At 44.8% G+C, this 21,057-nt stretch overlaps 1 protein-coding gene, 1 long non-coding RNA gene and 1 other non-coding gene across 4 annotated transcripts; 2 read left to right on the top strand and 1 right to left on the bottom strand.

Moving 5' to 3' along the window:
* The first annotated feature begins 1,871 nt into the window (after positions 1–1,871).
* LOC123795793 (uncharacterized) lies at positions 1,872–11,012 on the top strand. Its single transcript, XR_006780594.2, has 3 exons — positions 1,872–7,396; positions 8,377–8,566; positions 8,781–11,012. It is a non-coding gene; the product is annotated as an uncharacterized LOC123795793 (long non-coding RNA).
* Positions 11,013–12,092: 1,080 nt separating this feature from the next.
* Positions 12,093–12,165, bottom strand: TRNAR-ACG (transfer RNA arginine (anticodon ACG)). Its single transcript has one exon. It is a non-coding gene; the product is annotated as a tRNA-Arg (tRNA).
* A 251-nt stretch (positions 12,166–12,416) lies between these two features.
* PRMT5 (protein arginine methyltransferase 5) lies at positions 12,417–20,929 on the top strand. 2 transcript variants are annotated; one of them, XM_045802787.2, is made up of 17 exons: positions 12,417–12,630; positions 13,315–13,433; positions 13,739–13,824; positions 13,992–14,126; positions 14,513–14,625; positions 14,771–14,820; positions 15,865–16,028; positions 16,508–16,669; positions 16,842–16,919; positions 17,009–17,067; positions 17,155–17,277; positions 17,364–17,539; positions 18,209–18,318; positions 18,567–18,660; positions 18,837–18,953; positions 19,164–19,228; positions 20,378–20,929. In XM_045802787.2, the coding sequence occupies exons 1-17, from the start codon at positions 12,521–12,523 to the stop codon at positions 20,528–20,530; spliced, it is 1,914 nt and encodes a 637-aa protein (XP_045658743.1). In that variant the 5' UTR covers positions 12,417–12,520; the 3' UTR covers positions 20,531–20,929. The 2 variants fall into 2 exon arrangements, with proteins under 2 accessions (XP_045658743.1, XP_045658744.1); XM_045802788.2 differs by lacking the exon at positions 13,315–13,433 and having other exon boundaries at positions 12,511–12,630.
* Positions 20,930–21,057: the final 128 nt, after the last annotated feature.

The following is a 21,057-nucleotide window of genomic DNA, read 5'->3' as shown; positions in this document are numbered from 1 at the left end:
AGAAGCAGGCTTCCAGCAGAGGAGCCTGTTGTGGGGCTCGATCCCATAACGCCGGGATCACGCCCTGAGCCGAAGGCAGACGCTTAACGACTGAGCCACCCAGGCGCCCCGGAAAGCCTTCATCTTAAATAACCAAAATTTGAGAAGAATATCCCATGGCTTCAGCCAAGTCTCTGGAGAGCTGGGGTCTGAGAACTGTTGATTCCCAACTACCCGAGAAAGCAAATGGCTTCAAGGCAATGGTTCCCCGGCCCTGGCTCCCTGAACGACATGGAGCTGGACAGCTAGCTGTTTCCCAAAGCCCAAATAAAACCGAACATTTGCTTGCAACAGCGCTGCCCAACTATATAAAAAAAATATATTTATTGGCTTAAAAACAACAACAAAAATGTGTTTTGTAAAAAAAACTCAAAACAAATATATAATAGTAAAAAGTAAAAAGATTTACCGCACCCCCTGAGACACACACACACACAGCCCATTACCCCAATCCACTACGCTAGAGTAGCCAGAGCGATTTGGTGAATATAATGCCAGAGCTTTTTCTAAACATTTGCAAACATATGTACCGCAATATTAGCTCATATTGTTGGAGTATGGCTACATCATAATTTAGCCATTCCCTTCTCAAGAGATATTTAGATTGTTTCCAGTTTGCCCTACTGCAAAATGCTTAATTGAATATCGTTGCATCTGTACCTTGCTCAAGTGTCTTTGCTTTTTTGGTATTACAGAAAGTATTAATTCTAGTAATTTCATGAAAAAGTAATTACTTAGCTTATGAATATAGTTTGGTAGAAGAAGTATCTCAAAACCGTGCCATGAAGGGAGAAGGCACAAGAGGTGTTCAGTGCTGCGCAAAGGGGGCGCTACAGCTGTTTGTCTTGGTCCTTTCATTCCTCGCGGTGACTGGAGACGGCAGGGTCGCGGGCGGCGCCCTTCGTGGGAGCTGTTGGCTGTTGTGGAATCGGTGGGAAGGGGAAGAGGGCCAGCGGAGGGGCTGGGTGGCAGTGAGAGCTGAAGGTTAGCGTCTTGGACTTCAGTTGCCCTCGCTCCCCTTGACACTTTTCAGAAAAGATTTACATTTACTGCCTCTCCTTTCTTTCACGGGCATCTCTCTCTCTCTCTCTTCGCTTGTCATTTACCCCATCTGACCAGGAACCCAATCTTGCTGATTCTTCCTCTATAATGAGATACAAAATAAATCCCCTCCAGAGCTTGGGATAGGATTGTTCTCCGTAAGGAAACTCTGGGGCTCTTGGACAAACAAAACCGGTCCCCTCAAGGTTCTCCATGAAGGGTGACTATCCAGGTCTCTGGGGCGGCGACCCTGTAGTCTTCCTCGGAAAGCACAGAGGAAATCCAGCGCCCCCTAGAGGCCAGCCTGATGCTCCCCCCCCTCAAGAGAGGGGAATCTCGGAGGTCCAGCCTCTCTGTGGGGTCCCTCACCCCTGAACAATCTCTCCACATTACCCATCTTGAAGGACCTGGGCCAGATTTTGTTAAAGGAACTGGTAGGTCTCCTTATATCTTGAGACAGTGAAAATATAGGAGTCAACTGAAAATAGACATAATTGTAGAAATAATTTACTGTGAAAAGTGGTTTGTATTCAAGTGGCTAAGGTCTAGCCTAAGTGGCTTTCCTGGTCTAGAAAAAGACAACTGAATTTTAGAGAGACCTAAATGTACTAAGCCTGGCTGAAGAAAGAACGTATAATCAAAAGTAAACAATCAGCCTAGAATTTAGAAAAGGGTTATCCAAAGAGCAAGGTCAGGGTTCTCCAGAGAAACAGAACCTATGAATTTTATATTATATTATATTATATTATATTATATTATATTATATTATATTATATTATATTAGTAATTATATTTTTCTATTTATTATATAAAATGCTATTTATTTTAAGGAATTGGCTCATGTGATTGTTGGGCTGGTAATTCTGAAATTTGTAGGGCGGGCTGTAGGCATGCCACTCAGGCAGAAATGATGCTTGCTGTCTTGAGGCAGAATTTCTTCTTCAGTGGGAAACCTCAGTTTTTGCTCTAAAGGCCTTAAACTGGGGTCCCTGGCAGGCTCAGTCGGTAGAGCATGCAACTCTCGATCTCAGGGTCTTGTTGGGGACCCCCATGTTAGGGGTAGGGTTTACTTAAAAAAATAAAATTACAAAGAAAAAAGGTCTTAAACTGATTGGATGAGACCCTTTTGCATTATCAAGGGTACTGTACTTAAAGTCAGTTGACTATAGATGTCTACCATAGCTACAGAACATCTTCACTGCAGCACCTAGTTTAGCGTTTAAATAACTGGGTACTGGGGCACCTGGGTGCTTCAGTTGGTTAAGTGTCTGACTTTGGCTCAGGTCATGATCTTGGGGTCCTGACATGGAGCCCCATGTCAGCCTCCTTGCCCAGTGGGGAGTCTACTTGTCCCTCTCCCTCTGTCCCTCCCTTCTCAAATAAATAAATAAAAACTTTATTAAAAAAAAAATAACTGGGTACTATAGGCTAGCCAAGTTGACACACGTAAACTCGCCATCACACTCAGCCCTAAACCTGTTTGAAAGAGACACTGAACTGGGGATATAAGTTAGGCTACTGGAGAGAGAGGCTACACCGGGGGCAGGAACAAGACCTGATTGCAAGCTCTCTTCATGAAACAAGAGCTTTGAAACCTTATTAGGTGCCAGATATGATTTCTAAGTACTTTGCTTGTAGTAAATCATTCAATTATCACAGCAAACTTCTAAGGTGAGTACCGTTACCACCCCCACTTTACAAATCGGGAAACTAAGGTGTGGAGAGATGGGGTAACTGGTGCAATGTCACAAAGCTTGTAACTTGAAGACGCCTGGCATGAACCCATAAATCTGGTTCCAGAACCTGCTGTCCTGAGACCCTCTGATACCTTAGGTCCAAGTAGATATCTTCCAAGCAACATCATGGTTACTGAGCTGCTTATCTCTGACTCTGGGAAGAGGATGCCCCCATAGAGCAGATGAATATCCCTGCCACTAGAAAGCGCCGTCCTCCCAAGTACACCGGCAATGCAGTGAGTTTGCGGTGAGTTGGAGGCACAGGGGACTACTGGCAAATAGAGGCTCTGGGACTACAAAGCTGGGGCCAGATCCTGAAGACCTTGCCAGTGTCCTCCTGCCACCCCAGGAGATCAATGGGCACCTTTCTGCTGCCACTGCCCCATCCCACTCAGGTCCTCATTTTGGGCCTTGCCAATTGTCCTAACTGTCCCTCCTCTCATTCACCTCTGCTGGGCCAATTTTTATGACGATTCTAATTTACTTTTCATAAGTCTTTTGTAATTTTTACTTCGTTTTGTTATTTCTCCAAAGATAGTCCACGTGGCTTAGCTGTGAATTCAAGTCCTCAGGGTGAAACTCCACTTTCCAACCTTTCCCCCCATTTACACTCACTAGTCACCCTCCACCACCCCCTTGCTTGGGCTTCCTCACCCTTTCATGCTTTCCTGTGCTTGTTACAGTTCTATCTACCTGGCAGAACTCTTGACTCATAACATTCTATCATCTCTGAGGCCCACCTCAAGCTCTGCTTCCCCATTGTCATTCCAGGTAGAAAAGGTCTACCATTTAAATCCCCACAGCTTTGTCACAACTTCTTTAAGGGGCTTGCGATGCGAGGTGCTTGAGTTTTCATCACAACATTGGGAGGTACGTTTGTTTATTTATCTATTTTGAATGGGTATGGTTGTATTCCGATAAAACTTTATTTGCAAAAAACAGGCAGGATGCCAACTGCCAGAGTTTGCTAACTCCTGCCCCAGGCCTCTTCTGGCATAAGGAAAAATAGAAGGTCACCCTGACACTTATTTCTTCTCAACTCCTTCCCCACCCTCATGCCTCTGCCTTTCTGAAGACAGCACTGTGCGTGGCGATGGAGAACAGAAAGCAGACACCACCCATTTCGCCTGGTGGTTCTTCCAGGACTACATCAGGGCTCTGATGGGGATGGAGGACGATGGATAGGGAACCCAGCCAAAACCACCTGATCTCTTTTTAAAGTAGTGAGGAAGGGTGCACTGGAAAAGTTTACCCTTGAGAGGGTCACTGCCCTTGGGAGCTCAGGGAGGTATGTTTAGTCCTATCTATAACATCAGAATCTCTTGGAGGGCAGCTGCTTATAAACCAAGTGTTCTCAATCTTTCTGGTGTCAGGACTCCTCTACTCTCAACATTTTGAAGGACTCCAAAGAGCTTTTGTTTATGTAAGTTTTATCTGTAGATATTTTATTAAAAATCAAAATGGAGAGAATATCAACAGTATTTTTCTGAAGGCGATCAAAAAAAATTATTCAGTTCCATTGAGCATGGAGTTTCTTGAATGTAACCCTTTGTCAAGATGGAGTCATGTAGTATCCAAGTTCGAATAAGTCACAACTGCTTTGATCTTTAAGTATGATCTTGGGGCGCCTGGGTGGCTCAGGCGGTTGGGCATCTGCCCTCAGCTCAGGTCATGATCTCAGGGTCCTGGAATTGAGCCCCATATTAGTGGGGAGTCTGCTTCTGCCCCTCCTTCTGCCCCACTCCTGCTCCTCTCTCTTTCTCTCAAATAAATAAAATCTTCTTGAATATGATCTTGATTAGATTTCAACTTTGTGAAAGCAGTACTTAGTCCCTGGTGGCAGACATAGAACCAAAAGAACTTTCTGTATCGTGTCAGAGGGGAAGAGGCAGGAAATAATGAGTAAGCGTTGAACGGTTTTCTAGTATTCATTGAAACTTGATTTCCTTCTTCCTACAACAGATAAAATTTCATTTGGTAATATCAAGTATATGAATTTTAAGCCTATGTCTTAGCAACAGAAACTTTTTATTCAGAAAAAGTCGAAGATAATGACTTGAAGTTTACTTGAACATCACTTAAAAAACGATTTTAAAAACTAAAGAAACTAATAAAATATAGAAGGGTCTTATTGTCATTGTTAGAGAAAAGCAAAGAAAATATTCGGGTGATCTAAGTTGGACCTTGAAATGTGATTGGATATTTACGTATTGAAATGATGTATCTGATATTCCAGACATTCACAATAAACTGAGTAAACTGAATATTTTCCCAATGAAAAAAATTAAAACTGAGAAAAATTTAAAGAATGTTTATTAATTCATTAAAAAAATAAGCCCATTGCATGTTAACATAAATGACACTTTTTTTTTTTAAGATTTTATTTATTTATTTGACAGAGAGAGAGACAGCCAGCGAGAGAGGGAACACAAGCAGGGGGAGTGGGAGAGGGAGAAGCAGGCTCCCAGTGGAGCAGGGAGCCCGAAGCAGGGCTCGATCCCAGGACTCGATCCCAGGACTCTGGGATCACACTCTGAGCCAAAGGCAGACACTTAACAACTGAGCCACCCAGGCACCCCAATAATACATTTTAATTAAAAAGTACATTTTCAAAAACAAACAAAATTTAATGAACAAGAGTAACATTGTTTTATATTTTTGTAAATCTCCTTGATATCTGGTTCAATAAAAGACAAGTGAATTCCCGTATCTTCTTTCTGTGGTGATATGTGGCTTTGGTTGAGTAAAGAAAACCTGGCCTCACACAGACGTGTAGGAGATCCTCAGACACCTCCTGAAAAGGGCCTCAGGGGAGCCCCAAGGTCCTTGGACCACATTTTGGGAAAGGTAAAAAGAAAAGCAGTGAGTTGGGAATCAGAAGAACTGGATTCTCATTCTGGCTCCTCCACTTAACCGAAGCATAACTTTGTTCAAGATACTTAACCTCAGTCTCCTCATCTACAGAATGGGTACATCAGTAATTCCTCCGCCAGCAGATTATGTCCTGAGGATTAAGTGAGAGAATATATTTAAAGTGCCTGGCATGAGATAGGACTGAACAAATAATCGTCTGTGTAGGAGGGCTATTACACTGATGCTCTGAGGTGACAGTGACTGCTGAAGACAGGACAGCATGAGGGACCTGGAGAGAGGGAAGGGGTCTGCAACGGAAAGAAGGATACAAACAAGCTGAAAACCCAGGGGGAGGGCACAGGTTTTATACTCATTTTTAAAAATGTCAAACATGTTTATTACAGAAAAGTTGGAAAATACCATTTCCTCCCCCACATATCAAAGTCATTCTGTGTGTACAGTTTGTAATCGGTGTCACAGAAGAGCATATCATTGAGCGCCCCTCCATGTTATTAAATTTTCTCTGGCTACATTGATTTTAATGGCTGCTTAAGCTTTCATTGCATGGATGATTTATTTAACCATACCCCTATAGGATATCCAACTTGTTGTTTTACATTCTTCGTAATCATAAAAAAAATGCTACACTAAGCATTTCTCTTAATTAATCTTTGTCCTAGTTTGTGAAGATTGTCTAGGATAGCTTTCTAGAAGGAAAATTATAGATGATATGCCTTAAGGTTAAGATCAAAGGCTCTGGAGTCAGTTGACCTAAGTTTGCACCCCATCTGAACCCCTTCTTAGGGGGGGCAACTCACTTTATCTTTCTTTTTTTTTTTAAGATTTTATTTATTTATTCGACAGAGATAGAGACAGCCAGCGAGAGAGGGAACACAAGCAGGGGGAGTGGGAGAGGAAGAAGCAGGCTCATAGTGGAGGAGCCTGATGTGGGGCTCGATCCCACAACGCTGGGATCACGCCCTGAGCTGAAGGCAGACGCTTAACTGCTGTGCCACCCAGGCGCCCCTTACTTTATCTTTCTAAGACGAAGAGCGAAGTACCTCCTACCTCACAGGGTTCTTGCGAATGTACAGCGCTTTTCACAGAACCGGTCATGAAAGAAGGGCTCAGGAGGTGTTCGCTGGTTTTATTATTACAAATTAAATCATATATTTAATCACGAACATGTATACACATATAACTGGTCTGTTCCTGGGCTACTGGTTTAGCTCTTTTATTCTCTCTATTCTTACACCAACGGCACATTGTAGCCCTTTATTTATTTATATACTGCTTATTTCATAGAGGGTTTAAGGAAAAGGGCTTAAAATACAGAGTCAGTTCCTTCTCCTTTCTCCTCTTTTTTTTGGATTTTCTTTGCTCTTCTTGTCTGATTTTTATTGCAGATGAATAGTAGAATCATTTTATCAAGTAACAAAAGATTCCATTAGAGTCGTGATTGAATGTTGTAAAAGCGAGAAATTAATTTGGTAAGAATTGACATCTTTATAAGATTCTTTTTTTTTTTTTTTTTACAGAACACGGCTTGTCTCTCCATTTTTTCCTGTCTTTCATTGTATCTCTCAGCAAAACTTTGTAATTTTCTTTATATAGGTTCCCCACATTTTGCAGGAAGGTTCCAGCTAAGTATTTCATAGCGGCATTATTGTTAGCATTGTGAATGAGGAAAAAACTAATCGCAGTATTGAAGGCTTATTATGTGCAGGGTAGGTTCTCAATGTTTTACTATTTTTAACTAATTTAAACTTAACTAATCCTCCTCACAGCTTTATGAGATAAGAACTCTTATTTATATTCCCATTTTATGGACAAGGAAACTGAGGCCAGAGAGGTTATGGTCATGTCGTTAGTAAGTGGATGAACGGAGCTTTAACCATCTGGCTCCACAGTCCATGATCTTAATGATCACGTTATTGGGATATTTGTATTAATTATGTCTTCTGACTGGTTATTCTCAGCATTTAAAAGGCTACAGATTTGTATGGTATTTGTCTTGTATCAAGTGACTTTTCTGAATTCTATTATTAATTCTCATCATTTTAAAATTGATCCTCATAGATTCTCTATGTATACAATCCTATCATCTGCAAACAGTGATAAATTTGTCTCTCTCTTTCCAAAAGTTATAACCCTTTTTTAAAAATTTCCAGCCTATTGTGTTTGATACTTCAGAATAATAGTTAATAACACAGTGATGAAGCTAGACATTCTTGTTTTTACATAAATTGTTGACTTCATGTAAATACACACACACACACACACGTGTTTATATATGAAGACTATTAAGACTACTAGGAGTGCTTATAGCACATGGAATTGACTGGCCATGTTTTCTTTGGCGACTATTAAAGATGATCAGATGTTTTTCTTGTTTGGTTTATTTTTGACCTTTTATATAAATAAATTTCCTAATACCTAATCCTGTCTTAAGTCCCAAGATTAAACCCGAATTGGTTGTAGTATGTAATTATTATGTTAATATATTGCTGACTTTTATGTGTTAATCTTAAATATTTTAGGATTTTTACATTTACAGTCATAAGGGAGATTGGTCTATAGGTTTTTTTTTTGGGGGGGGAATGCTACTTCTGACAGGTTTTGATATTCAGCTTCGTAAACAAATCGGGTAGTTTTCCATCTTTTTCTGTGTTCCAGAACAGTTTCTACTTTCTATTCATTCTGACAGATAAACACTGTATAATAGAGCTGACAAGGAAGAGAATGCAAATCAGCAGCGATTATTTGCCTCAGTGACTCTGCCACTTTGGTAGCTGCAGGACGGCCTTGATTGTACAGAAGCAATCTGGAGCAGTAGGAGGGTCAAACGGGCCATTATTTTGGTGTTGAAGAGTCTAGCTGGCTGGGCAGGCACAGAGGTGAGTGAAGGGGCGCTGGGGAGGGAGGCAAGTGCTGAGCGAGGAGCCGAGCACCAGGGACGAAGGGAGTGTTTACAATGGGCTGGAGGTGTTTAAACAAGGTCACAAAAACAGGATCCGGTTAAAGAACTGGGCCTGGAGGTGAGGAATGTGAGGGGAGGGGTAGAGGGGCAAGGGGAGAATCATCTGCCAGAGGACACTCCTTCCTTTCCAGAAAAGTTGCCAAGGTTCTTCCTGTTGGTCTCTGGCTCCTGTTGGAGAAAGTACCATTATTTCTCACCCAGAGTATTTGCCCCTGTCCTACCATCGCCCTACCTTTTCATCCCAGCAAAGGGTTGCGTTCAGTAGGCCTTCCATCAGCAACTTACATGCTTCTGAGCACAAGAGTTCAGCGCGGAGGGCAGAGCAGACGGAGGCCAAACAGAAGACAGACTTCACCAACTCTGACTTTATGCTTCCGGCCAAGTCCTTTCCAAGGAGCTCCGTTTCTTTTTCACTCCTTCGCTTCTGCTTCTCTCCGGCTCCTATAGGCAGACCCACAGTAGCTGCTGTTTTTAGAAGTCACAGGAAAGTGCTGTTGGAAAGGCGGGGAGCAATGTGGTGCGGAATTACTGGGAACTGTTCAGCACCATGTTTGCCACAGAGCTGAGGCCATTTTGAATGAAAAAACAAAGACATCCCGGACAAATGAAATTCAGCCCATGTGAAGTTATTTTAAGGCCAGTCAGAAATTCCAGGCTCGTTTTGCACAAGTTCTCTTGAAAATTATGTTAACCGATGGCAAAACTGACATTACTGTTTCATAGATATTCTTCCCTCCCCCTTACCCATGGATGGGTTAGTTAACAACCAACAGAGCAGCCACCAGCTTGACATCAGGAGGAAGATGCCAGGAGCACAGATGGTCCACAACCCAGATAATTAGCTTCTGAAGAAGAAACATCTAATAAGTCTTCTCTGAATGTAGACTTTGGTTGGGCACAGCTGGGGCAGAGAACAAGCAGTCCTGCTCAAAACTCTTTTTTACCTCTTCGAATGTTGGTAGAGCACTCACCCACTTCCTGTGGACAACCACCTACTCCTAAGAGCCGCAGGAAAGAATTCCAAATAAATATTGTTGACACTCCGCCCTAAAGGAGGGTCAGCATAACTCCCTACTCCTTAAGTGTAGGACGCACACGGTGACTTCCTTCCAATGAGCACGGGATGGAAGGAGGTGGGGAGAGTGTAATTTTACAGTAGAGGAACCTGATAAACACCACTTTTGCCAGGTGATAAAGGTCAACATCAACAGTCATAAATTATGTTGATGATATTAATGATATGATAGTATGGGACCGACACTTTATCTCTGTGATCTTCCTCCCCAAACCCATAATCGCAGTCTAATCATGAGAAAACAATCAGACAAATTCCAGTAGAGGGGCATCTATAGTGTGCCTGACCAGTGCTTCTCAAAGCTATCAAAGCCATTAAAAATGAGGAATAACTGAGAAACTTGACACAGCCCCAAGGAGCCCAGGAGACATGACAACTGTATGTAATATGGTATCATGGATAGGATCTTGGAACAGAAAGAGGTTAACACTAAGAAAATCTGAATAAACTATGGACTTCAGTTCATAATAATGTATCGGCATTGGTCCACAAATGGTAATAAATGTACCATATATGTTCAGATGTTAATAACAGAGAAATCTGTGGGAAGGCATTTGGGAACTTACTGTACTATCTGCCCAACTTTTGTGTAAATCTAAAACTGTTTTAAGAAATAGGGGCACCTGGGTAGCTCAGTTGTTAAGCGTCTGCCTTCGGCTCAGGGCGTGATCCCGGCGTTATGGGATCGAGCCCCACATCAGGCTCCTCCGCTGGGAGCCTGCTTCTTCCTCTCCCACTCCCCCGGCTTGTGTTCCCTCTCTCGCTGGCTGTCTCTCTGTGTCAAATAAATACAATAATAAATAAGTAAGTAAGTAAGTAAATAAATAAATAAAGCCTAGGGGTGCACCGGGGTGGCTCAGTCATTAATCGTCTGCCTTTGGCTCAGGGTCGTGGGATCAAGCCCTGCATCAGGCTCCCTGCTCAGCAGGAAGCCTGCTTCTCTCTCTCCCACTCCCCCGGCTTATGTTCCCTCTCTCGCTGTCTCTCTCTCTCTCTGTCAAGTAAATAAATAAAATCTTAAAAAAAAAAAGAAAGAAAGAAAGAAAGAAAGAAAGAAAGAAAGAAAGAAAGAAAGAAAGAAAGAAAGAAAGAAAGAAAAGAAATAAAGCCTAGGGATGCCTGAGTGGCTTAGTTGGTTGCATGTCTGCCTTTGGTTCCTGTCATGATCCGGAGATCTTGGGATCAAGTCCTGCATCAGGCTTCCTGCTCAGGGGGGAGCCTGCTTCTCGCCCTGCCTGACACTCCTCCTACTTGTGTTCTCTGACAAATGAATAAATAAAATCTTAAAAAACAAAAACCTGGTAGTAGTAGTTGTTGTTGTTGTTGTTGTAGTAATATCTGCAAGAAACAAATGAAGACTAAGGTGGGACAAAAGCTCTTCCAACCCCTCTAGGCTTCATAGGCATTTTAAGTTGTTTGGCTTTTGGACTTTCATCCCTCTGGAGCACTACTTTGCACCCAGGGCTCTTTAGAGCTTATCCTATCCACACCCTTACCAGGTTTCCGAGGACTTTGTCCCCGACGGGCCAGGATGATCTCATTCGATCTCGTGGCTTCTGTCCCTATTTCTCTTCTGGCCATCTCCAAATCTTGTCTGGTTCACCTCACCCTTCACCCAACTCTCTATTACACAGCGCCCCCTAGGCGTCCAATTAATTCAGCATTTCCAAACCCGAACTCTCATTCTCCCTAAACCCATTTCTTTCTTGTTTCACTCACAGAGGCCAGAACCCAGATTCCTCTTTCTTACGGCTCCCTGCCAGGCAATCCCTAAGTTCTGTCGACGCCTCCTTCTTTGGGCCTTTTGTGCTGTGTGCTCCTTTCCATCTCCGCTGCCAGGTCCTCAACACCTCTGGGCTCCCTGCCTTCAGGTATTCCCGTTCTCTTCCCTGTCTTTCCTTGCTTCATTTCTCTCCTTTCGTTCCGTCCCTCTAACAAGAATGAAGATATTTTCCCAGGCCTCCGCCAGGCAGTTCATGACTCCTCTGCACTGTAATGCCTCACTATGAATGAATGTGGTGTGTATGTGTGTGTTTATTTACCTTTTGTGTTTGAGATACAGAATCATGAGGAATTAGCGGCTGAGTTGCCACAATCTATTTGTAATATACTAAGGCCCATTTTAAGAGCACCAGCCATTAACCCGGTTTTCTCAGGGTTTAGAGGGACCCAAGCAGTGACACAAGAACCATCTCTGAATTAGTTAACGGAAAAAGCTGACATGAGATGGCTGCAGAACTCAAATTAAGAGGTGAAAGCTGAACTCGTGAAAACGTAACAAGGAAACTTCTGAAAGTGTAAGGAGGAAAAGGGAGACTTAAAAGCTGCTGCTTAAGACTGTATAGCAATAAAGAAACCTCCGTCCCACCGAGCCAGCCAGGAGTCGAACCTGGAATCTTCTGATCCGTAGTCAGACGCGTTATCCATTGCGCCACTGGCCCTGAGACAATTACAGTGGGCCCAGTAATAATACTTCAAGCTTATACTGCAGGGTTTCATGGGATGTGTAGTCTCTTAACGGAGGTCTATGAATGCACGAAGCATTCTGGGAGATTGAAGTTCGTCAAGAACCAGACCCTGAGATTGGCGGATCTTCCGGAGCCACGTCGTACGTCACTGTGCAGCCCGCGGATTGGCGGGAAGAGCCACTCCCCACCCCTCCGCCTCCAGCTCTGAAGCAGTGGAAGACGCTCTGGTTGTTAAGACGACTCATCCCGCCTTCCGGGGGCTTTTTTCTGGCTTTGTGATTGGCTGCTAATATCAAGGAATCCCGGCGTGGACAGCGCGAGGGAAAAGATGGCGACGATGGCGGTCGGAGGTGCCGGTGGGAGCCGCGTGTCCAGCGGGAGGGACCTGAACTGCGTCCCCGAAATAGCTGACACTTTGGGGGCTGTGGCCAAGCAGGGGTGAGGGCCCAGACCTCCGCAAGCGGAATGCGGGCTCCGAACTCGGGGACGAAGAGGGACAGACTAGTCATCCCCTGAGAGGCAGGGGTGAGGGGGTCGGAGTGGGTAAGATAGGGCGGGAGAAACCATTACTCCTTGGGGGAGGATGGAGAAGCCTTAGGCCCTGGAGCGTGGGGGGGGGGAACCCAAAAAAACAAACAAAAACTTGCTGGGGCGTATGGTCACTGAGCCCCAAAGACAGGGGAGTTGTCAGGTAAACTCAAAAAGGGGACTACAGACCTTCAGGGCCCCGGAGAGCGGAATTATAGTTTTAAGAGTGGAGTTGGGGGGGAGTGTTAGAGGGTTAGGGAGAGACGAGATAAACCTTGAGGGGGAAGGCCTGGGCGGTACTGGGGCAAATCTGGATGTGACAGTCTTGGAAAACCGGTGACAGTAGAGTAGAAAATCCACTTGGCGTGTGTTTTTATCTTTTCTCCTTTTCCATGCCTGTATTTTGGGGAGAAACTGAGGCACAGTGCAGCGGAAGTGATAGGCCCCAAGGTGGGCTGAACTCAGCAGTCCAGTCGGGTGACTGATGGCAGCTGAAAGGGTTGTGCAGAATTGAGATAGTCTAATCCAGTTGCTTGGATCTTTGGGCACTGCTGCTCTCTTTACATGACGATTCTGGGTCTGTCGCGGTTGTAGGTTTGATTTCCTCTGCATGCCTGTCTTCCACCCGCGTTTCAAGAGGGAGTTCACTCAGGAACCTGCTAAGAATCGGCCGGGCCCCCAGACACGATCAGACCTACTGCTGTCAGGAAGGGGTAGGGACCATCCCATATGCTCCTTAATTATTAGAGGCAGTAACAACTTCTGCTTTAACAGTGCCCTCATTCTCTTCCTTTCCTGACTTGGATATGTTGGTTAGTCCTGGGACATAGATAACTTTCTCCTTGCTTACCTGCTAAAAAGCCTTAGTCTTTTCTGCATCAGGCTTTCCCACATCTGTGATAGAAAAAGTCTTTGTCTCTCATCTCTACTCTCTATTCCCTGTTAAGAACTAGAAATTGAACAAGTAAAGTGCTGAACCTCATTTAGTCTTTGTCTTTCTTGGATGGGGGGAGTGCAGACTGGAATACGCTAATTGTGGGAAAGCTTTCTCCATGGATTCGTCCAGACTCAAAAGTGGAGAAGATCCGCAGGAACTCTGAGGCGGTAAGACTGTTTGACCTCTCCACTGGATTTTTCTAGAGATCAGGTCCATAACCTGGCTGGGTGTAGAGAGCAGTATTTTCCTCCCATAACTTAGTAAATCTAATATAATGCAATTAAAGCTATTTGGGTTGCTAGCTCTTAACCTTTTCCTCTTATCTCCACTGCAGGCCATGTTACAGGAGCTGAATTTTGGGGCATATTTGGGTCTTCCAGCTTTCCTGCTGCCCCTAAATCAGGAAGATAACACAAACTTGGCCAGAGTTTTGACCAATCACATCCACACTGGCCACCATTCATCCATGGTATGGCTGAGGGCTTCATTTCCTGCTGCATATTATGGTAGTCAGGCTGTGCTAGGTACTTTCTTGTTCCTAGCCATTCAGTAAAGGGTGCATTTGGCAGAACTGAAATGTCAGTACTGCCTACCACCATCTAAAAGTAGTAAGCAGAGGGGTAGAAAACATACAGAATGTACAATTATTTCTAGAAACTTAGAGTTGCAATAAAGAACAGGGCTGATATTTACATAAGGATTATATACAAGATATGAAGACGTGTACATATAATCACAAGTTGGGAAAAACATAAAAGGATTAACTTGAGATCTGGATCAAGATAATTGAAGGAAACTTTCTGGACCCAATGAGTTCAAAATAGAATTCTAAATAGCGTGCTTGTTCATGTTCAGTTCTGGATGCGGGTACCCTTGGTGGCTCCAGAGGACCTGAGAGATGATATCATTGAGAATGCACCAAGTACACACACAGAGGAGTATAGTGGCGAGGAGAAGACATGGATGTGGTATGTCTGCTTTCCTGCTGTACCAGGGCAAAGGGGAGGGGGAGGGGAAGTACACGGTAAAGCCTATAGGGTGGTCTCCTCCAGCTATGGTGATTGGTGGGCCATATATATTTAACTGTATTTTTCTGTATTTGACCCTGGACAGGTGGCACAACTTCCGGACCTTGTGTGACTATAGCAAGAGGATTGCAGTGGGTAAGTCCACAAGGGTCCAGAGATAGTTTTCCCTTCTCTGACCTCCTGTGAATAAGAATGAGGAGTTTCAGAGATGCCAAGTGAAGTGTGTACATTTTTGATAACTGTACTTCTGGTGACTTTACAGTTTGAAATATTTTATCAATGTTCATAAAAATGCAGAATTTTATTTTACTTTTTTTTAAAGCTATATTGTTAGCACACAGAACACTTCATTGTTGTTTTGGGGGAAGGGCATATGTCACTAATAGAAGATCTCTGAAGCTAGATTAATACCGGGGGCGGGGACACCTTTCCCTTATAGTTTTGAGAAACTTCCTTTGGTTCCCAGGAGGAGGGATTCCTTGATGTTGACACACATTAGCCACCTTGGCAAAGATGTCTTCTGGTGTGGAAAAATTAAAATTCATTTTTTACATCCTCTTCTCCCTCTCTGTCTTCAGCATAGACTTGACTCCCTTAAGCCCAGGGACCTGTTGGAACCTGACCCCAAAACACCCAGTATGTCAGGCAATATGGACTTTGCAGTGTCACCATGGAGATGGCATCCCTCAAAAGAGTTCCTTTTTTAGCTTGGTGGATCTTCAGATTGAAAATTCTGCCATTTTCATTTGATTTCCTGAAAGTCAGCGTCGGCTTGTGAAAAGTTGTTAAACAGCATGCTAAATGTGAACTGTCAATGCTCACTCTGAACTTTCCCTGTTCAGAGCATCACATGAAGGCTTCACTGGGTTTTATAGTAGCTCTCTGATTTTCATAGTCTACCGAGGGAGTTTGAAAGTAGTTGTATACTGTTGAGGATTGTCTGCCCACCTTCTGCCTGAAATACGTGATTGTTTATGAAAAGTATCTTTAGTAAAGCTGGATACAATTAAGAAAAAAGAATCAGGAGTTTCATGTATACTTGGCTGCTGGGCAGTTTTGCTGCTCTCTCTGCCTCAGTTGCTTTGCTCTGAGGGAGTAAACAGATCTTGCACAAAAAAGCACGAAGGAAAGCCGTCTTGCCTAGCAGTAGGTAACTGGTCTTTCTTTTCCTTTGTGTAGCTCTTGAAATTGGGGCTGACCTTCCATCTAATCATGTCATTGATCGTTGGCTTGGGGAACCCATCAAAGCAGCCATTCTCCCCACCAGCATTTTCCTGACCAATAAGAAGGGATTTCCTGTTCTTTCTAAGATGCACCAGAGGCTGATCTTTCGGCTCCTCAAGGTGGGTGTAGGGTTTCAAAGGTACTCCAGCTAATCCTCTTGCCTTACTCACATACGTGTGATGCTTTTTTTCCCGTGGGGCTGATTCTTTTCCTCTTTGGTTTCTGGAGAGCAGTTTCAGCAAAGTTGGAAGGCTTGAGAACAAAGAGTCAAATGGCAGTAGGAGTTCCCAGAAACATTTCAAAAGGAACCAGATCTCATGAGAACTTTTCAGGTTTCATTTAAGATGTTACAGCGAGGATCCACAGGGCTGTTTGAGCCACAATGATGCTTTATGTCACAGGAAGGACATAGGAGGGCTTTATGAGTTTATCGAGGCCTCATGCTGTTTTGTGGATCCCTGGAGGGATTTGTTAAACGGGAAGACTGCTGGTCCAGGCCTTATTTTACGCTAGGGCTCTTACGCTAGGCCATAAACCATAACAGTATCGCAGAATCTTGGTTGGAGGGCTGCGTCTGATGGTCTGACCTCTCTCACAGTTGGAAGTGCAGTTCATCATCACGGGCACCAACCACCACTCAGAGAAGGAGTTCTGCTCTTACCTCCAGTACCTGGAATACTTGAGCCAGAACCGCCCTCCACCCAATGCCTACGAACTCTTTGCCAAGGGCTATGAAGACTATCTGCAGTCCCCACTCCAGGTGGGTCTGGAGTGCACTGAGAGGAGGGAGCTATGGGAAAGTGTCTCCGGTGGTAGGTGCCATAAAATCCTACCAAAGCTCAGGAGGCAGTGGGAAAGGTTTTGGTATTCTGATACATTGCCCCTGCCAGAAACTGGCGAGCTAACTTTGCCTTTTTCCTCTCATTCATCAGCCACTGATGGACAATCTGGAATCTCAGACATACGAAGTGTTTGAAAAGGACCCCATCAAATACTCTCAATATCAGCAGGTATAGTGTGGGTCCGGGTCAGGTATAGGGCCGGGATGACCTGGGTAGATGGGATTATAGTCAGAGTTCTTCTCTCGCTCCTTCCCCAGGCCATCTATAAATGTCTATTAGATCGAGTGCCAGATGAAGAGAAGGACACCAATGTCCAGTGAGTGCTCTTCCCCACAATCCCAGAGATTTGCATACCAATTCTTTATCTGCTGAGTCAGCTTGACCCTTCCCCTTTCTTTCTTAGGGTGCTTATGGTGCTGGGAGCAGGCCGGGGTCCCCTGGTGAACGCTTCCCTGCGGGCAGCCAAGCAGGCTGACCGGCGGATAAAGCTGTACGCTGTGGAGAAGAACCCAAATGCTGTGGTGACGTGAGTAGCAACCTCCATGCTGGGAAGTTTGTCTCCAGTGCCAGTTTCTCTTCTCAGTGTCCTCACTTGCATTATCCTTATCTTAGGCTAGAGAACTGGCAGTTTGAAGAATGGGGAAGCCAGGTGACAGTAGTCTCATCGGACATGCGGGAATGGGTGGCTCCAGAGAAAGCAGACATCATCGTCAGTGAGCTTCTGGGCTCCTTTGCTGACAACGAACTATCACCTGAGTGCCTGGATGGAGCCCAACACTTCCTAAAAGGTGCTTCCAGGCTGTGTTGTACTGAGTAGGGGGAATGGATTATCAGCTAGGAAGGCTGCGGCAGGTTGGGGGGGGGGTTGGGTGGGCAGTAGCCGTGGAAGAGGTTGCAAGGTTGGATCTGGGTCAATGCCCTTAGCACATGAAGTAATCTTTCTGAACCTTAGCATTCCCATCTGTAAATTGAAAGGTGTGGACTGGAGCAGAGATTTTCAGTCTGAGGTCTGTGGATTCCCAGCACTGACATGAGATGTACCTTGGGCTTAGCTTTTATCCAGATCTCAAAGGGTTTTTATGACTCCACAGAAGAACCACTAGATTAGAATATCTTAAGTTCTTTCCAGTTTTATTCTTGTAAGTTAACCTAGAATTCAAATCTCCCTTGACAGGAGTTGGGAGTAGGTTGGCCTGGAAATGTGACAACATGGAGCAGCCTGGGTCTGTTTTTGGGGTGGTTTTGTTTTGTTTTAATTTTTATTTTAAGTAGGCCCCACGCCCAACATGGGGCTTGAACTCACAACCCTGAGATCAAGAGTTGCACGCTCCACCAGCTGAGCCAGCCAGGTGCCCCTGCCTGGTCTGTTTTGATGTTTGTTGGAGGTTTGAACCTTCAGTTAGTCAGACACACCATCCTCATGCCTTGGGAACTTATCTGACCCTCCTGCTCTGCAGATGACGGTGTGAGCATCCCTGGGGAGTACACCTCCTTTCTGGCTCCCATCTCCTCCTCTAAGCTGTATAATGAGGTCCGAGCCTGTCGGGAAAAGGATCGAGACCCTGAGGTAAAAAGCCACTCTCTTCTGGAGAACTCTATTCTCTTTAGTCCCTTTTTTTTTCCCCCCTATATTGCATCGACTGTTTTCTTCCACTGGAGAAGATGAAGAGGGGAACGAGATGGGGATGTGGGCAAGTGGTTGAAGTGAAAATGTTTTTATCCTTTTCTGTGTCCCGGAGGCTCAGGCTTCTTTCCCTGGGAGAGTGGGTATGTCTTGACTATCTGCTCCAGCTCTTGCTCGGTCTCTCGGGACAGGCCCAGTTTGAGATGCCTTATGTGGTTCGGCTACACAACTTCCACCAGCTCTCTGCACCCCAGCCCTGTTTCACCTTCAGCCATCCCAATAGAGGTGGGTTCCTGCGTGGCTGTCCTCTGACTGGATGGGTGAGAGCTTACCTTTTGGTTTCTTCTCTTGCTATCCTGGGTCTGCTCTCTCTAAGCTTTCCTGGTTAGTTCTTGCTCTTGCTTTACCAGGTTGTCTAGAGCTTCTGGTCCCTTGTCATCCACACATCTCTTCCCTAACAGATCCTATGATTGACAACAACCGCTACTGCACCTTGGAGTTTCCCGTGGAGGTGAACACAGTGCTACACGGCTTTGCAGGCTACTTTGAGACTGTGCTTTACCAAGACATCACCCTGAGTGAGTGTCTGGGGCAGTGGATGGCGGGATGAGTGTGTTATCTGGGCAGCTTATGAACATGTTTCACTTAAGAGTCACAGGGAGCCCAGGAATCTGTGAATGTAGGTCTTTGATTACTTATTTCTCTGTTCACAGAAGACACTCCCCTCAATCCAGGTAAAAAGTAGAGTCACAGAGACCTCAGTTTTTTTCCTTATTTTTTTCACACAGGTATCCGTCCAGAGACTCACTCTCCTGGGATGTTCTCATGGTTTCCCATCCTCTTCCCCATTAAGGTAGGAATCACCTTTAACACTCAGTGGGTTAAGGAATAACTTTTGCCATTGGTGTTCTGCCCCTCCTCTACTCTCAAGTTGCTGCTTGACTGTGACCCGTGTTCTACTGCCCCCACATGCTCTTGGATCCCTCTTGTAGGTGTTGAGATGTCTTCAGTGCCCTTCTGCTTGGCTTCCCCACATCTCCTCTGTGTGCTCTTCTGTCCAGTCTCTACCTTGAGCAAGAGTCATCTTTTAAAAACCCAAATCCGATTATATCTCTGTCACGCTTAATACCCTTCACCAACTTCAGGCTGCCTGGGTGGCGCAGTCAGTTAAGTGTCTGACTCTTGCTTCTGGCTCAGGTTGTGATTTGAGGGTCCTAAGATTGAGCCCAGTGTGGGTGTTGGGCTCTGCACTAAGCATGGAGGATGCTTGGGATTCTCTCTCCCTCACCCTGTCCCTCCTGTTTGTGCACATACACTCTTTCTCTCTCAAATAAATAAATACATCTTAAAAAAACAAAACAAAACAAAAAAACCCTTCAATGACTTCTTACTGCCCTCAGGATAAAGATTTAACATTGTAAGACTTGGTGTGATCTAGTTTTAGCTTGTCTTTTCAGCGACTGTCTCCTTGATTACATTGCGTCAGCCCTATGGACCTTTTTTTTTTTTAATTGAAGTATAATTCACTGTGTTGTATTAGTTTCATGTGTACAGCATAATGATTCCACAAATCTGTACATTACTCAGTGCTCATGATTCTAATACCCTGTCTTCTTTCCTGCTTCAGGCTTTCACACCTTTCTCCTTTGTCTGGAAAGTTCTTTGTTCATCTCTTCAGCCAGCTAACTTACCTCCCATGTCCCCTTAAACATTCCTCTTGTCCGATAGCTTTCCCTGACCACCAGGACTAGGTGCACACTCGCTCTCATAGGTGCTCTTCAGCGCATGTTCTCTGCACATTCACGGCACTCGTCACACTTTGATTATCTGTTCAATGGCTGACGGTTCGGTTCTGATTATTCATTCTGAAAGACTTCCAGCAAACTTCGAGAGGGTTGGAACATCACGTTTTATCCTTTTCTCTCCACGCTTAGCTCAGGAGTACATTGCCACATACAGTTCATTAGCTCTACCCTGAACCTCCCTGTCTTTCTTCTTGCAGCAGCCCATTACGGTACGTGAAGGCCAGACCATCTGTGTGCGTTTCTGGCGATGCAGCAATTCCAAGAAGGTGTGGTATGAGTGGGCTGTGACAGCACCAGTCTGTTCTGCTATTCACAACCCCACAGGCCGCTCATACACCATCGGCCTCTAGCCCTGCCCGCAAGTGTTCAGAGCCTTGGAAGCAGCTTCCGGTTCTGCTCCTGTGGCACAGAAAGTGCAGTACATCTGTGGGCTGTGATTCCCTTTGCCCACCGGCGTGGAGCATTTCAGTCTGCTTTCCTGCCTTACACCAAGGTGGGCAAAGGATGAGAATTGATTGCAGGGCTCAAGCCACCAATCTGTGAAGACCTCAGGCCAGGGTGGGAGGAATTAGTGCTGGATCGAAGCTACTCCGACAGGCACTTGGCCTCAAGCGCTCCCTGGAATAGCCCTGAGAACGTGGACTGAACACATTTCCAGCCCTTTCCCTGCCCATCTCTGTTCCTGTTATGATGGTTTTGTGTGGGAGGAAATACAAATAAAGTGAAGTTACAGCCTTTTCCTGCTCCAACCCTGCTGCCCTGTGCCTCTGCTTTCCCACACCTTACTTAAATCTAGGCATATTCAGATCTATGCCTTTATCCAAGACCCAAAGTGTCCTCACTTTGTTTCCTATTTAGGAACCTTAATGGTCACTCT

The sequence above is a fragment of the Ursus americanus genome, chromosome 35, assembly GCF_024610735.1.
Source record: "Ursus americanus isolate L20-20 chromosome 35, mUrsAme1.1.p, whole genome shotgun sequence".
Lineage (NCBI taxonomy): Eukaryota > Metazoa > Chordata > Mammalia > Carnivora > Ursidae > Ursus > Ursus americanus.
The sequence above is the reverse complement of the archived record's forward strand: the minus strand, read 5'-3'. Positions and strand labels throughout refer to the sequence as shown.

Bases quoted from the DNA above. Each gene is read 5' to 3' on its own strand.
- PRMT5 (XM_045802787.2), top strand. From the start codon at position 12,521: ATGGCGACGATGGCGGTCGGAGGTGCCGGTGGGAGCCGCGTGTCCAGC. The intron at 14,821-15,864 runs GTAAGTCCACAA...TCCTTTGTGTAG, and splicing joins TAGCAAGAGGATTGCAGTGG to CTCTTGAAATTGGGGCTGAC. The intron at 18,661-18,836 runs GTGGGTTCCTGC...CTTCCCTAACAG, and splicing joins CTTCAGCCATCCCAATAGAG to ATCCTATGATTGACAACAAC.